This window comes from Phodopus roborovskii, unplaced genomic scaffold (genome assembly GCF_943737965.1).
Source record: "Phodopus roborovskii unplaced genomic scaffold, PHOROB, whole genome shotgun sequence".
In the NCBI taxonomy this organism is placed as follows: domain Eukaryota; kingdom Metazoa; phylum Chordata; class Mammalia; order Rodentia; family Cricetidae; genus Phodopus; species Phodopus roborovskii.
The window spans coordinates 2,318,514-2,336,604 of record NW_026126447.1 but is presented as its reverse complement, the minus strand read 5'-3'; the positions used below and the strand labels follow the sequence as shown (position 1 = coordinate 2,336,604).

Here is an 18,091-nt window from a genome sequence, read left to right as displayed (position 1 = left end):
TCCATTTGGATCCAGGTTTGCTGATTTCTAGGACTGCACTTTTTTCTCTGAAACTCTTCTGAGATGAAATAAGAGTGTAGAGGGCAAGAACTCCAGAGACAAAACAGCAACACATGCACACATATGTACACACGCACACACACACACACACACACACACACACACACACACACACACACACACACACACTGAGAGACAGAAAACCAGGTAGGCACTGGGATCTAATTTGATTTGTTGGCTTGAACCCATGCTGTACTAATTAAACAGATCCAGGGAGGAATTGGTAACATGATTATTATTAGTGCTCATGGTTGTTAGCCAGCTTTACCAACAGCCCTTGATATGTGTGCAGGCTCCTTGGGAGGAATAGAAAGATGCACATCTCATAGATGAAGGCAGCAACAATAAAGAGAAGGACTGGATACATTGTCAACTAGGCAGAAACAGAGCAGTTTAAGGGTATATACTCAGTTCTTATTTGCATCAGGATTCACACCACAGTCCCAAATTTTGGGGATGTTTTCCTTCCAAATGTGCTGATCCTGATTTTTACCAGGTATTCTTCTTGGGATCTGTCACTCCTACAGCATACCTTCACGTCCCTCCTGCCTAAGTAACCTTAGACAAGATTTTGAAAATAAGAAGAATAGTTGCTGGGATGTTAATAGGTTGTAAGAGCTAGATGATTTTGAAAAAAAAATGAAATTATAGGCATGACTACCCTATTTCACAAATTCAGGAGTCAATGTGTATACAAAATACAATTACTAATAGAATTTTGCGAATACACAAATAGGCAAATATTCCAAGATATATAGTCAGTTGTGTGTGTGTGTGTGTGTGTGTGTGTGTGTGTGTGTGTGTGCATGTATAATCATATGTATTATGTGTATTGGAAGAGTTTTCATTATATTCAGAATTACATTGCTTACTGTGTGGATTTTCCAAGAATAGCATACGGTAAATCTCTAACCAGAGCTGACACTATTCATGGGATATTCACTTGAATTTTACTTAATAACACTGGAATCTCTGTGAACTGTATTCCCAAAATGCAGACAAAGAAATGGGTGAGGCTTAGAGGAAAGAATCTTCCTACAGTAACAAGGGGCTAGACCAGGCTTTGAACTGTCTTCTTTACTTCCACCAAAGCTGCTATCCAAGTTCCATCTTTATGTTCATTTCATACTTTGTCAGCTAACAGGAAGGAAAAGATATTTTTGCTATTGTAAAAGTCAAAATAAAGAACATCTGTGTTTGGAAGCAAATGTCTACTATGTCTCATCCACTAATCTAGGACCATGGGATGACTCAGTGGATAAATTCACTTGTCACCAAGCCTGAGAATGCAAGTATGATACTGGTACCTACAATTTGGAAGAGAGAACCCACTCTGATAAGTTTCCTCAGCCTTATTTTTGCATGTGTTACCATGTGCATTTCCCCACAATAAGTGAATACATTTTAAAAATTAAGAACTACTAATCTTATGTCAAAGTAAATCTGATCTTTAGATTAGATCTGACCTATAAATTTCCAGTGAAGTATTGAAGAAATTCTACAAAAGGATAAGAAAAAAAAAGAAAGAAAGAAAAATTTAGGAGTAATTTGCTACTTTCTAACTAGCACCAAAATTATTTTCTTAGAAATTTAAATGAGTTAAAAACACAAAAAGAATTTTCTGACTTTGTTCTTTTTCCATTACTTAGCTTAGTACCAAATTGTCATGAACCTTGGGGAAAATGCTCTTTTGAAATAGTGAAACTTCAAACAACTTTTGTCTAGACCCCAAACACCACTAACTCAAGTTGAAGCAAGACCAAGGGCATATAAAAGGATGTAAGCATTCTGTGACAATCTGTTTTTAGCCAGACTTTGATCACAGTTGGAGATGGGGAATATAGAAAATGTTATTTAAAAGAAAAACAATAATCAATGCCCAAAGGAAATTCCACATCACACACACACACACACACACACACACACACACACACACCAAAAACATAAAAACAAGCAAACAAACAAAAACCCTTTATGCTTAGTGAGTTTGGAAGAAGTGATAAAACTGTTTATTTAGAAACAACTATATTTCCTATACAGAACACTACAATCTCCATTGGTCTTCCCTTGTCCATGTTTATTTTTATTTTTCACTGGTACCTAGTGATGAGCTCTTAGGTGTTTCTCCTATGATATGATCCTTTCCTTCTCGAAAGAAGGGAATTGTGAGTTGAAAGCTTTGTGATGAGACATTCAGCTACACAGCATCTGCTTTTGCTGAGACCTTGATGTCACATCATTTATGATCTGCTCTAGCCCTGATAATATGTTCAAGTAGTGTGGCCTTTGGAAAGTCAGTGGTACACAGAGTTCTAGTGGTAGTTCTTGACATGTATTTCTTCAAAAATGAGGATAGATGCTGAGTCATGTGCAGATATCATAATGTATACTTATACAAAATGAGGTGGCTCCACTTCCTACATACTTAGGTGGTATGTATAGTATATACTGTTGCTCATATGGCCATGGCAAATAAAACATCATAAAACTGAATTTAGCATAGGAGAAAAAAAATATAATCAAGAGATGTGATAAATGAGACATATGTATAGACTACTGACATGTAACCCAATATAATATTTTATAGGAAATTGTCTGCTTAAAATCCTATAGATGATATATACTCTAAAACTGATAAAATTATAGAATATTGACTATGTGATATAGTAATACGTATGCTTAGTAGCCATGACCCGAGACACATGAGTCATTGAGTCATGCATCTCTTGTACAACTATTATAATGTCAAGAGGCAATAGGAATTCTCAGTTCCATTATAATTTTAGAAGACCACTGCTATATATGAGGTTTCTTATTACTCTTTATATAACACTTAATGGTACTTGGCCAATCCTCTGGGATCTTGAGCATATCCTTTCCTGCCTTTTGTTCTAGGCTTGATTGCCTATTGAAGAAGAGAGTCTGACTATAGTATTCATCTTCAGTGAAGATTTATCACATCCCCAAAGGGGAGAAAATGAGTTTGAGAGTAATAAAATATTGCCCTTGTGCATTGTAAAAGTAAACCATAAATAAAGTGCAATAGTGGATATACAGTGTATTTGTGGCATTAAATGACACTAGTAAGAAATAGTTTTGGTTGTTGGGGTGGGATGAGAATCAGTAAACTTTCCTTAAGGAATAATAAAGGAAAGTGTTTGGGAACTTCTTTTAGATGCCATATACAATTCTCATAGCATCAAAAAATTCTATTATATGATTTTCAAGAAGATTATTCCATTTTTCCCCTTTTTAAAATTTTTAATTTTTATTTTTTTTATATCCAACCCCAGTTCCTCCCTCTCCCCTTCTTCTTCCACCCCACCTCCCCAATCTCATGGCCATCTACTTCTCAGAGGGGATAAGGCCTCCCTTGGGGAGTCACCAAAGTCTGGGATACCAAGTTGAGGCAGAACCAATCCCCTCTCCTCTGAATCAAGCTGGGCAAGGTATCCCTCCATAAGTAATGGGCTTCAAAAGGCCAGTTTGTGTACCTAGGATGAGTCCTGGCCCCACTGCCAGACCCTCTCCAAACAGATCAGCCCCCATAGCCTTCATCAAAATACCAAATAATCCAATTAATAATTGGATATAGACCTATACAGAGAATTCTCAATAGAAGAATTTCAAATGACTGAAAAACACTTAAGGAACTGCTTAACATCCTTAGCTATCAGAGAAATACAAATCAACACAATTCTGAGATACCTATCAGAATGGCTAAGATCAAAAACACCCATGACAGCTTATGCTGGAGAGGGTGCAGAGTAAGGGAAACACTCCTCCATTGCTGAGAGTACAAACTTATACAGCCACTTTGGAAATCAGCATAGCAGTTTCTCAGAAATTTGGGAATCAACCTACCTCAAGATCTAGCAATGCCATTTTTGGGCATATACCCAAAAGATGCTCAATCATAACACAAAGACACTTGCTCAACTATGTTCATAGCACCATTATTTGTAATAGCCAGATTATTACAATTTTAACCAAGTTACTATTTTTGGAAGGGCCCAACAATGTAGTGTTTTACATAAAATGATCTTTAAGTTAGGCATTGAACATTTTCAGTTCATTTTTAGCTTCCATATTCTTAACATTTGCGTCTTATTCTCATGATATACGTGTGTGTGTGTGTGTGTGTGTGTGTGTGTGTGTGTGTGTGTGTGTGTGTTATAATCTACAGAGTACTTCTGTCTATCCAGTGATGCTGGATTACTTAAAACCAGATTGGACTTCTGGGGAATCAATGAAAAGTGCTTAGTTCAAACTAAGGTTTATATTTAGAACTCTATGTGTCTCCAAGAAGTACATGTATAGAACTGAATTTCAATCATTGGCTTTGTCGTTTTACACATTTTATTGTATGCAATTCAAACCTTATTCTGAGAAGTAATCCCTATGGTTCCTTGGGATTAAATAAAGACTAATAATTAGAACATACATAAGAGATATTTATCCAGTAAGATAAAAGTAGTAGTTTGCTAATATTTTTTATAATAAAGTAACAGTGTCAAAGTAGCTGAAATATTGGGGGTGGTTTTTTTCACAGTTAATAGAGTTAGGAGTCAAAGTTCATGGTGTCAGCAAGATTGATTTTTTTCTGTTGTCTCTATCCTTGACTGATAGATGGCTGTCTTCTTTTCTCATCTTCATATAGTCCCTCCTCCTTGTAGATGTGGGATTCGTTTCTTCTTATAAATACATGGGTCATGTTGGATAAAGGCTCTAATCAATAGACCTTTTAACTCTGCCTCTTTAAAGACCACACCTTCAAATTCAGTCATATTTTGAGTCGGTACATGCCAGGCCTGCACCAAGAGAACTTGAAGAGGACACAGTGGATCCCATAACAGATAGAGAGAGCAAGTAGGTAATGGTGAGAAGGTTGAACTTAATCCACGATAAAGAGAAATTAAGTGCAGAAGATAGGATAATAGAGGAAAGATGGGGGTAGAGGAAAAGAAAGAGAAATTAGTGGCTGAGAGCCTTGTTTGAAAACAGGCCCAAAATAAGGATGCTCTTCTCAGAGACCTTTTGCTCCCAACCACCTAGGTTGGCTTTGTTTTCATGTACAAAGCACTAAAAATTATGTTTGATCACTCACTTTTTTTCTTTTATTAATTTTTTTTATTTTTCATGTTGATCCAGTTCCCTCTCCCTCCCTTCTCCTCTCCCTCTTACCCTCTCTCCCCTCACATGCACTTTATGTAGTCACCTTTCAAGGGATAATAGGTGATAGAATGCAGCCAATACTGACTTAGGGCTCTGTAAACTGGGGCAGAGACTGGAATGGGTATGTGCTTCACATACCTGCTGGGCTGACAATAGGAGTGCTCCTCATTTCTGCTTCTGAGTTTATATACATCATCATACCTCCAGAAAAGGAGTTTCTCATAGGTCTGAGACCCCAACAGAGATAGACTCTGTGATGATGTGGCTGAAGGGAGAGTGCTTATCATCATTTAAGAACCAAAGGGAAAAAATAGTGAGGACTGAGTACTTGGAATCGAAATCCTTCCTGAACTTCATTTGTGGAAAGCATCTGCTGGCCATTCACCAGTGTGACCAGAGCCTTGTTTTGAAGTCTTTTACCCATGGCTCTCATTGGTCTGGCTCATGGTGCACAGTGTAATGAAAGGAATTTGCAGCTGCCGCCTGTCTCACCAGGCAGTTTTCGTCTGGTGATACCTATTTCCGTGGTATTTTTAGTTCTTATCTGTAGCTTTCTGTTTCTTTAGGGGGATATTGTGCCTCTGGCTTTTGAGAGAACATTATGGAGTGGCCTGAGCTTCCCAGCTCACCCCTGATCTATTCTGCACAATTACAGGAGCAGGCTTATAATCAATGTAATTGAAGATCAGAGTTAATGAGGACCTCAGTGCCTATGCAGTCCCCTGAGCAACACTGGGCTTCAGATTCTAGATAAGGAAATGATTGGGCTGAACTGAAAATCCATTTGGCTAATTAGATGATGTATATTCCCACAAGGCAGTGGAAGAAAAATGAATATATATATATATATATATATATATATATATATATATATATTTAAAAATAAGGAAACATGACATTTTGAAGTTGAAATTTTGGCAGAGATTCCATTTAAGAGTCATTGCTCTCTGGGAGGATCTAAATGAGTATCTCAGAGAGGAATCTTACATTGCTCAATAAGAGAGGGAAGGCTTTTAATCTAAAGCCAAGAAAATAAGACAGACATCCAGAGGAAAATAAGGGAAACATGAGACATAAGAAATAACACATTTTTATTTCCTTGCAATGTAGTTTTCATTCCCATAGAAATGTGGCAATTTATTCAGAGAGCTGTTTGACACTCATTTAACTTACTAGTGCATCCTCCCTCCCAACTCTGCCTTGAATTTTTTTTTCTCAGATTCTCTGCCTATATCCAAATGTATTTTCTACCTTCATCACACACTAAGAACTGTGGTGATCATGAGTTAAACAAAGCATGGTCTTTGCCTTCGAAAACCAAAGAATCTAGATGGAATACGAAGTAAGAGGGAAAGAAGCATAGGCACACATGCTTTGCCTCAGAATTGCATGTCTGATCGCCATCCCTGCTATTATCTCACACAGTATTTTATTCAGCTAGGGTCTGGTACAGGCTTCCTAACTAGTTTGTATACAAAACAACACAGATGAATGATTGATGATGGTATATGTAAGTTCACACTGTATGAAATGCTGTCATAAGTGTGGCAAGGATTGAGATATATGAGGCAGGTATGGTTTTCAGCTCTACTTGGTAAATTTTCACCTAGCTCTTTGTTTTGCCTCTTTAATCTCCTGTGATTGATCTTTGCTTATAAGCCAATCCATAAGGCCTGCTTTCTGAGCTTCCCTGCTTTCACCAAAGGAAAAACCTAGACAATCCACATCACCACATCATAACGTGGTTTGTATGATATGTATTTTGGCATGCATTTTCTCTGTGATTTTTTTGTTTGCTTATTTTGTTTTTTGTTTGTCTCAAAATATGCCAAAATGGTTCCAGCTCATTTTTCAGTCTCTATGAAAATGATTTTACACGAGAAGGATTTACTAAAGCCTGGACAAATTAACATATTAAGCTTAGCTCAGAAGTCTTTCTTTTGCTATTTTTCTGATACAACATGATCTTTGCCCCGCCTTGTTCCCCCACACAGGGCCCCTTTACTCATGTCTGTATTTTACTCATCCATATCACAAGTGAAAGTGAGTCACTTCCCTTAAGAGCTGTGAAAGTTCGGTGTTTTAATTTGAAAGTGTTGAGATTCCTAACATGCTAATATTATTGTCTGGGTTTTATGGAGTGCCAATAAAATTAAACTGGACCAATAAGATAGCCTTTCTACTTCATAGTCTCAGGAAGAAGTGAGTTGAGGGTCTCTGTCGTCAGACATGGAACTTGATTTCATGAATTCACTTTAACATTTTCTAAATCTCTAAAATATGGCAAGTGTTTTGCTCACAGATGGATTGATAAGGTCTAATGACTCCCTACATACCCCTTGTAGGAAGTCACACTCCATCAGAGGAAGGGAAAATGCCTCTAGCACTACAGGCACCAAAGTGAGTGTCCAGTCTTCTGGAGGAAGAATAAAAGGACCTCAGAAGACAACCCTACCAAAGCTCCTGTTTCTCAAAACAGCCTGAAATACAGGGAAGGTCGCAGCTCTAGAAAATGAAAACTCTTCTTTCAGCTTCGATTCCCGCCCTGAGTAATTATGCAAATTGGCCAGATCAAGTTTTCTTTATAGCTCATGCATTCTTCTGTGAAAGAAGAAAATGACTATCCCACCAGACTGTTGTAAGTGAGCAGAATATGTAACATATTTACATCAAGAATAAATAAACAGAACACTGAAAGGATAGTACCTTCCCTCTGCCATCAAAATGCCTGTGCATCTCTGCGAAATACCATTTCAAAGAAGTTAAAGATAACCTACTGACTTGGTCCATTTATGGTGCTTAAACAGAATACCAGAGCATAATGCCTCATAAACAGTACAAATGTGTTTCTGAAAGTCATAGAGTCTGGAGAGTCCAAGATCAAGATGTTGTCAGGCAATGATCAGCCCCCTGGTTCATTGTAGGCTATCCTTCCTTGGTGTTCTAAACAGCTTTCTAATTAAGGCACTAATCCCTGTTGTAAGAACTCTGTCTTCATGACCCAACCTCAGCCTTCAAACACAAGTAGCCTTTTATACCTGTTTTCTAGTCCCATCATATTTCTCATATTAGAAATAAGTGGATATTGTATGTAGAGCTTTGAAATTCCTAAGATCCAAATAATAATAAAAATTGCTCCCATGGGTCAATTTCACAAGGCACCCAGGAGTTAAATTGCTTTAGTGGATTTGCAGTGCTGTGCCTTGTCTCCATTAACTGCCAGTTGCAATTCTCCCAATTTCGAAGATGCTAATGGCTGGCCCCTCTCAGCTGAGTATTTCTTGAGTAAGCACCCTCCATTGTGAAGGACTGTTTCACCAAAGGTTGTGTCCACTTCCCAGAAATAGCCTATAGCCTCTTATGAGCAATGTGAAGTGCAAAGGCTTGTCTTAATTTGAAAGCAGTATGAAGGACCATGTAATGTCAGAATGTCCTATGCAACCTCTGAAGGGCTTTTTCTGCATGCCCATGGCTGTTTAACTTCTCCCTCCATGCCATTTCACTTTGTTCACTTCCTTTAAAGACCATACTAGTAAACTACCCCTGTTTTGAGGCTGCCTTTGAGACTTCTTGCAGGCAGTGCTGACGTAAAGCAGATGCATAGTCTTATGTAACCTTGATATCAGCGGCTGGGGGGGGGGTTGTCTATTCATGCTGTTTATGTGTAATAACCGGGGGTGGGTGGTTATTTTCTTGCTCAAGGTTATGCATCTAGGAAGTAATACTGTGAGGATCTGAACTCCCATTTTGCTGGTTGTTCTCTTTATCACAGCACTGTATAGCTTTTCTAAAGCAACAGGATTAACCAAACTCAGCCCTGGGACACAATTCAATATCTATCCCTCAGTCTTTAGTGAGAATAAATACAGGAATTATCCATTTAAACAGCATGACTGTGCTTTTTAAAAGAAAAAAGTCTGCAGTTGATACTGATGTGTAGTGCCTTGCTCAAGGACCCATGTGACATGTTTCTTTTTGGGCTTTGTTCCAGTGGGAGAAATGTGGCTTTGCAGATAGATTTGCATAGCTTTCCTTGCCAAAAGTTTGAAATATGAAATCCAACAGACTCATTCCTTTTCTTCTTCCTCTTCCTCTTCCTCTTCCTCTTCCTCTTCCTCCTCCTCCTCCTCTTCCTCTTCCTCTTCCTCTTCTTCTTCTTCTTTCCTTTAGCTGCCAAAGACTTTAGGGCCAATTTCAAAAGTGGTCATTTCCGTATCTCAGCTTGATGTCACTCATCTTCTCCTGCTGCCAGAATGCTTCTGGCATTAACACTGAAAATCATGTTGCCTCTTATACCTTTACATGGAAAGATAAGCATTTTGTGTCAGTGTGAGCTAAAGAATATAATCATTAGCCCTTGGTCTCAGACACTTGGGCAGCCAGGCATGGTTTGATGTGACCTCACCTCTCTTACCATTTTTCACTGGATGACATCAAATGATCTGATCCAGGATTAGTCCAATCATGGATCAAGAACAATGTCTAATATGATATGACAGAAGCCCCTGTTAGATACAAAGGATGCTTAAAAAATTTAGATGTTCTTTAGAAAACCTGAATTTTTTTCCTGAAAAAAAAAAATGTTTTCTGTTGTTGTCATTGTTGTTTTCTGATGTGATAAAGAGAAGCCAACAGAGTAGAAAGACTTAGTTATGTTAAATTTTGGACAGAATTTTTTGTTTCCTGTGATGCAGGTTGATAGATCTACCACAAGTCCAGAACTACTCTTCAAGTCTTATTTAGTCCTATTTAAACTCATATTTTTTCACTCTGTAAAACTTAATCTTTGCTTTGCGTGATTGCTTCATACATATGTTCATCATTTACAATATTATTATAACCAATCTGAAGGATCTTCTTGCATCCTTCAATTGGGTGTACATACAAACATATGTGAATTTGTATAGAATGTGTATACATGTGTGTATTGTGTAAACACCATATAATTATACAATAATTACATTGAAACGGATAAAATATATCATATATATGTATGTATATATATAATGAATTAATGAGGAATATTTCAATTCAAAGATTACAAAGCTAGAGGCTTTTTTGACCTACATAAGTTTCTATGAACATCTTTAAGTTTTCATTGGAAAACTGGTTGATTATAAATAAAACTTATATTTCAGTCTCTCTGGCTTTTAGGCCCATGTGTAAAGATCTAACTGGAAGTTACTCATAGCTGCCATTCTAGTGGGACTTGACATGGCTCTTTGACCCCATTCCCTACTGGTTTCTCTTCTGTATTCTCCCAACACCAAGTATCATGTTCATTTGTTTGATTTCTTACATGCTTTTTAAGATATGATCTCCCTCTGCATCTCTGGCTGACCTGAAATTCATTATGTAGATCTTACTGACTTGGAACTCACTTCCTCTGTCATCTGAGTACTATGATTATAGATATTTGCCACCAATCCTTGTATCAAGGTAGGTGTGTGTGATATCTTTCCTTAAAGGTTTTGGGAATTTTCTTGAAAATTCCTCTATATGATTGCCTACCTCTGTATACATTTCTATCTCATTGTGTTCCTCAGAATAAAATAATTTGGGTTGAGAGTATAGCTCATTACATGTGAGACCCTCATTTTGAACTGCAATAGCAATGACAGAAAATATAACACACTAGAGGAAATAGGCCTTGATTCCATGTTTCTTATCTTGTATACAGATATCACCTACTTGGCTATGGTGAGCATTAGCACACTCTTTTCCAAAGGGAGTCCTGGGTGACAAGGACAGTCACTTTCCCTTTTGAAATTTAACATTAAATTTTTTTGTTTTTCTAGAACCTGTCAGGAACTGTGTATACATCTTACATCAATCTGTTTCATTCTCACAATTGAGGTGGCTCTCATTAATATTTCCATTTATGGGTGAAGCAACCAAGGTCAGAGTAACAAAGCAACTTTCACAAAGCCAGTGTTCTATAAGGGCAAAGCCTGGACCTGAACCTGGTCCTCAGGACACACTCTAATCCACTAGGCTGAACTAGTTCCTATTGACTTTTGCCATCACAATGACAGAGGGTAAAAGTTCTTCAATTGTTCAAAAGTAGTTGAATTTTAACAGTTGGGGATGGATTATTTGCTCCTTTGTTCCTTTAGCACCAGCAATGACTCTGATATTAAAGAGAAAGTATCTATTGTTTTCTGTTCCTCCCACAGGGAGCAGCTTTGTGGTGAGTGAAGGAAGCTACCTGGATATCTCTGACTGGCTAAACCCTGCCAAACTGTCCCTGTACTACCAGATAAATGCCACCTCCCCATGGGTGAGAGACCTATGTGGACAAAGGACAACAGATGCCTGTGAACAGCTTTGTGACCCAGAAACAGGTAAGTTGTGAAATGTGGGACTTGAGATAAAGGCAGCATGGGTTGAGAGAGTCTGCATTCTTTCCACTTACTGAACAAGGGACTTGATATAAAGGTCTGTTGGTCCGATCAATTGTTTAAACCATGTGCTGCCATTTCATGGTGAGGGAGAAAATTCCTTGAAAAGCAGGTAAGCTCAGTCTTGGAAAAGACCAGAGAGGGCATCTAGGTCAACCTCAACAAGGCTGAACATCTAAATGTCATCAGACACTGCTGAGTTCATGTCCTATTTGCTTTAGATCCATATTCTTCAGCAAGATACTATTGTATCTTTAACTACTAGCAAAAGAAATGCAAACCTAACATGCCAAATTTCTGTTAAGCTTACAAATAAATAATAAGTAATAAGATTATCATATGACAGGAAAGCAGAAAGGGAACGTGGATTGGGTGGGGGAGAAAGGGAGCCAGTAAAAGTCTGTACAGGGAATGAATAAAAACAATGTAGAGTGGCATATTTATGAAAACACCAAAATAAACCTCATTTCTTTGTATGATCATGTAAGACCCTCAGAATGAGGAGTCTTCCAGGTTCGGTCGATACCCCAAGAACTCAATGTCCAGTCCAGTTGCTGCAAAACGCAAGAGGCTTTAATGAACAGGAAATGTTTGTGCAAATGGGCTCCTCCAGCACGCAGGCTAGAGAGAAGCCCCCTCCCCCAGGCCCAGGTGTTTTAAAGGCAATCCCACAAGCTTAGGGAGGGGGTGGGACCCTCTGTCCATTGAGTATGTGACCCTTGGAGGCCTGATGGTCTGCTATTAGGGTCAGCAGACCTTAGGGCCTCAGGTGTGATGATTAACCTTGTCTGGGCAAACCAGAGTTACAGCTGTCTCTTTGTTTCCTAAGGACCCCATTTACCACCTGTTGACTCACAGGAAAGGAGGGGCAGAAAGGAGGGGCAGTGTGAATTCTTGTCTTCTCAGGGCCTGGTGAGAGGAAGCGAGCAAATTCCAAGGAACAGATATTGGTTAGCTTTCCAGGTCAGACCATCCTTCATTTAACTTCACTTTTTGGTCTTTCAATCATTAATAAAATGAAAATTAAAATTTAAAATATAATGATAATATACAGAATTTCTCCCTATATTAATTTGTACATCTAACCAACAGGAATATCTTGTGGCCAGGCATATTTTTCAGAAAATTGTCTGCCTAATGTAATCTACATAAGAGTATCTATGGAAAGGAACGACAAATTTGTACAGACTCCTATGGTAGCCAAAATCCATATGTACCTGTTTATCTTAAATTAATTGAAATAAAATAACATTAAATATTCATATCCTCTGTCACTTTAGCCAAGTTTTAAGTACTCCATGACTGCATGACTAATGACTACTTTCTTCTATAACTCAGATAAAGAAGATTTAGACTATTCTATTGAAAAATATTGTAATGGACATATACATACATTATATAGAGATAGATATATAGATGACAGACAGACAGTTGATAGATAGTAGAGGTCAAAGCCTATGAAATGATAACCTTGAAGTGGGGGAGAACTTATCACTATAGACAGAAAGGCTCTCCAGGAAGGTGTTATTTGAACAGGTACCTCACAATGGAAATAAATGAAACCATGTCACTTTGGTAGACAACTTTCTAGATAAAAGGCCCTGTGTGCATCAGTTTTCTGCAACAGGAATGCATAAATGGGTTTTAGTGGATACTGGAATTCCAAGATACCTAGAGAAGATGGAAGGTGTACATAGTAAGATCTGAAGTCTGAAGTGTGTATTTGGTGGCCAAAGGTCATTCAGACCTTATATTAGGATGATGTGAACCTTTAGCCACTGGGTATTTCTGAACAGAGGAGCATGTGAGCACGAGTTCTGACCAATATTTTAACTCTGGCAGCTGTATGACGAATCATTTCTGAAATGTCAAAACATACTATTACTATAATCTAGGCAAGAGTTGGGTAATGGCTTAGGCCATGAGATGAAGGGAAGAAAATGGTGAGATATTAACAGATACTGGATGACATTAGTATAGGCTTGACAGCATGTGTTATTAGATATGGAATGTGAGAAATGGAGTGCAGTCAAAGATGATTGCAAATTTTCCAGTCTGAATGGTGCGACAAATCAAGCCATCATTTCCTGAGTCAGGCATGCCATGGGAGGTCAGGGTTGGGAGAGAGGTATAAAGAGCAGAGTTGTGATATTAGTTTAAGAAAACTATTGCATATCACACAGGGGTGGAGAATGAACATTTGGCTTTGCTCTTGAGATTGATTTCTTGACTGTGTTGGTGCTCTAATAACATAGCACCTAGCAGTCCTACCCTACTGAGAAAAGAAAGGGATATAGGTGGTCTCTTTGCAGTATGGCTTTCGCACTTCCTTTAGTGGATAGAATGATGTAGAAACATCTCATACAAGAAATAAATTTATACTGGCAGATAGCCCACTCCCATCCTGTGGCTTCTGACTGATCCCTGTCAAGTTCCTGCTTGCTGGAACTGCTCTCAACCTTGTGCTTTCACAGTCTTAAGAAAAGCATAGCTTGGACTTACTTGCTCCAGATTCTTAAGGTGAAAGACACAAAGTCTTTATGCTACCTGAACAGGAAACAAATTCAAAGGCTCAACACAGAGATATTATGAGTGGGGGGCATATAATATGTCTGGAGGAGAGTCCTCCTCTGTTCCCTAATTACAGATGGAATGCAGAGATAATAGGGTGGGGCATTTATCAGTGTATATTTAGAAATAGTGTTTGGGTACTTTAAATATATCATTAAATATTTGAGTTGTTTAAAACAACTGGCCAGAAAATAGGCAGAGATCCCATTCTGCTCATGGAGAAGATGCTTCAAGTTCTTTGATCACTGTCTCGAACCATGTGGTTACATCATGCTACTTCTAATGCCAAGGTGTTGCTTTTGCCAGATCATCCTTGGCACCTGTGTATATTTGTCAGATATCTGAATCAATCATACTGAGGAAGTAGGAGAGTAACAGCTATGAACCATGTCAACATGAGTGAACCCTCCATTTTTATTAAAAAACAAAAAGAAGAAAAGTGTTCTAACATTTAAAATGGAAGACATAGTCTTCTGTTCAGCTTACTCAGTGACATTCTCATCTGCCATATTCACTGATAGGATTATTTTGACAGAAACATGTTCACTTTTATCTCCTCATCTTCATGCAGTTTTTATGGAAGGTACCAGACCCTCACATTTTCCCATCCATTTTTAAGCATTTATTTATTTATTTATTTATTTATTTATTTGTCATTTCATACAACTTTTCTCCTTTTACTGGGACACTAACAGCACCATATCCCCCCAATTCACATTCAACCAAACCACATTTCTTCTCATGTGTCTACATGAACACTTTCCTAATTATGATTCAATGAAAGATTTCAGTTTTGCATGATTATAAGTTTGATGCTTTCATATGTCATTATTACTGTTGCTCTGCTAAAACATTTCTGGGTTTTTTTGTTTTGTTTTGTTTTGTTTTTTTTTTTTTTTTTTTTTTTTTTTTTTTTTTTTTTTGCCCTGATCTATCATCAGGATGTTAACTTTGTGAGAGGATGAGGATAGGAGTCAAGATGTGTGTTCCCTTAATCTGTCCTTAAAGTTCACTATAATGATTGATATTCAATAAGTGGAAAAAAGGAAGTACTTCCTTCCTCCTGTTGCCAGAAACACTTATCTACAATTATTACAATCTTTATTCCACATCTGCCTATATAATAATTCAGAATTAATATTGTCAAGGTTTTGAAAATTGGCTCAACCAACCTACCTAGTAAATAACCAGTCACATTAACCAGGATTATCTCTTCCCATCTTTCCATGTCACCAAATCCCTGAGAGCATCTCTTTTTATTGTCCTCACTACATGTACTCACAGCTTTTCCTCACAAATCCCTTACAATGTCTCCTCTTTTGACAAAAGTTCCTCTTTCCAGCTGAAATGTCTCTACTTTTAATCACTATCCTTCCTAAATCCTGCTCACTTAATTGCTTCTCATTTTCTCTCAGTAGAATAAATGAGTTCTATAAATTATTAGAGTTCTTTAATTAAAATAAGGTTGAAATTCAGTTATTGTTTAAAGATTGTCTCCAACTCCTACAACTTGAGCTCATAGGTCCAGAGTCTCTGCCTAGTTTATCCCTATTTTTCCTACCCCAATGGCCAGCAAAGTATTTCTCTTATAAGCCACTGAAGGTATAAATAGATGAGAGTATCTGTAAGTAAGAAGTCAAAAAGAGAACTAAATATAATTTCATGAGGTCTGACTCAAAGCCACTTTGGAAAATTTAGTTCAATTCATTAGCATCAATTCAAGCAAGATTTCCTTAATTCCACAATTTATAAGTCTGTGTTAGGAGCTATCGGAAATCACAGATATATTGGATAGTATTCTTTTCATTGTGGATTTTACATCTTACAGGGATGAAAAATAATCTGATAATACATATATTATAAAAAAAATAGTGTGCCATAAATCAAGAACAATGTATTAACCAAGTGCTTCCTTCCTGGGGAGCAGTGAGAAATGAATTCGAGATGGACTTAAGAAAAGGAGAGGTACTGAGAGAAAAATGATCTTTTAGCTCAGCTTTGGAGAATCAACTGGGAGTGTGGGTAGTAAGAATGCTTGGTAGAAAATTGAACATTAAAATAGGAAGAAGAACATTTATAAAGATGCAGAGAACACAGAATAGCAGAATTGACTGATTACTAAAAGTATTCTGGATGTAAGTGGAAACAAGGGGATAAAAAAGTATCAGGGCACAGATTAAGAAAATAATATGAGTCAGGCTCATAAAATGCTTATCTTGCATGGATCTGTAGCTCAGTGGTAGAGCATATGACTAGGATGTGTGAAGCCCCGAGTACTGTGCCTAGCACCCTAAATTTGATTGATAATTTATTATATTCTTAAATTATCTAATGATTTTGAGACTAAACAGCAGATTTTAGTAAAGGCTATTAGACAATGACACGGGGAAAGTTACCTCCACATGTAATCTCAACCATATAGGGACATCTAAATTTGTGAAAGAACTTCTGGATCTACACCTCAATTAATTTTAATTCATTCAGAATGATAATTTGGCTGTAACTATGGAAGAATCAAACCACTCCCCAAACCCTATTTTTATCCTACATTTAGATCTGGATGAAGTGGCCTAGCTTCTTTTAAAGAAGCGATGCATACACAAGCAGTATGAAGTGGACTCAGTAAGTTTAACAAAGAGAACAGAAACAGTTGGGAGTAATAAATATGGAGAGAACTAGAGAGGGTATTGGAAAGGGGAAATGCAGTAGATTTGATAAAAGCACATTATGTACATGCATGAAATTATCAATAAAATAATAATATAGATATAATAATGGAACAAAAGAAGCCCTCTCTTCTATGGATCTAGCCATAGATCTGAGCAAAGTTATGGATGCAAGGTTTAGTTATCATGCCTCGGAGTTTATATCCAAGTCTCGATAAGATGGATAATTCATTTCAAGTGACATAGAAAGTAGAAATAATGAGAATGATGCTATCTGTGAAAAACGAATAAGGAACATGATACAGAGAATATATTTCCTACCTGTGTACCATTGTCAAAATCATCTTTATTCATCCAGGGATTTCAACAGTTAATACCACCTACATGAATGATTATGGAATGGGAAACAGCTCATGTTGGCTTGTGAGAGTTCATTGTTAGCAACTATGTCTAACTATTTGTTTAGTGATATCATATGATGGGCCTGGAAGTTTAATAATCTGAGTATATTTAAACCAAGAAAGTTAGTAAACACCATAAGTTAAAGGTTTATTTTCTTAAGAAAGCCAGTCAGTAAGCATTTACTCCCATAACACTAGGTGGGATGCAAGCACACTAAATGAAGACTAATAAAATGCTTAGTCTAGACCTGAACATGTCACTGTTAAAGAATGACATTATGCTCCCTCCCACAATAGACAATGCTTACTCTTCATCTTTCTGGTGACAGAAGGCAACCTAAGGCCATAGCCAAACAGTTGAGACAATCAGGCTTCAATACTCAAGAACATCATAATTGGTAATTATTTGTGGTGAAAGTTTATTAAAATTCTGCACCTATGTGAAATGTTGAATTTGATATGCAAAAGATATAAAACTACCTAATAGGTGGATCTAGTAATTGCAGAACACTCATTATTTAGTCACATATTTATTCTTCTCATCTGGTTATCCATTTGTTCAAGCATTTGGAAAATCAGAGTAGAATGGTACTGTATTCTTGAGTCACAACCTTTGTTGAGTCTCAGCAAAGAAGAGTTTGACTTCTCTGTCCATTTATAGTGTTATAGCTCAGTCACTTATCATATAAGAGCCTCCTTTCATTACAACTGCAAAATATTAGAACAATTCCTAATATTTATCATGCATTAAGAGGAAAATAAAATAAAAATAAAACAGAATTGAAGGAGTGAAGTGTCTGATGTATGAGAGCAATTG

At 37.3% G+C, this 18,091-nt stretch overlaps 1 protein-coding gene across 3 annotated transcripts in view; it reads left to right on the top strand.

The window, feature by feature from the left end:
• Positions 1–18,091, top strand: part of Astn2 (astrotactin 2) — a 951,602-nt gene that overhangs the window by 406,052 nt on the left and 527,459 nt on the right. For all 3 annotated transcript variants that reach the window (XM_051188027.1, XM_051188026.1, XM_051188028.1), the window contains one exon: positions 11,412–11,579. In XM_051188027.1, the coding sequence (XP_051043984.1) occupies positions 11,412–11,579 (168 nt within the window). The remainder of the gene's footprint in view (positions 1–11,411; positions 11,580–18,091) is intronic.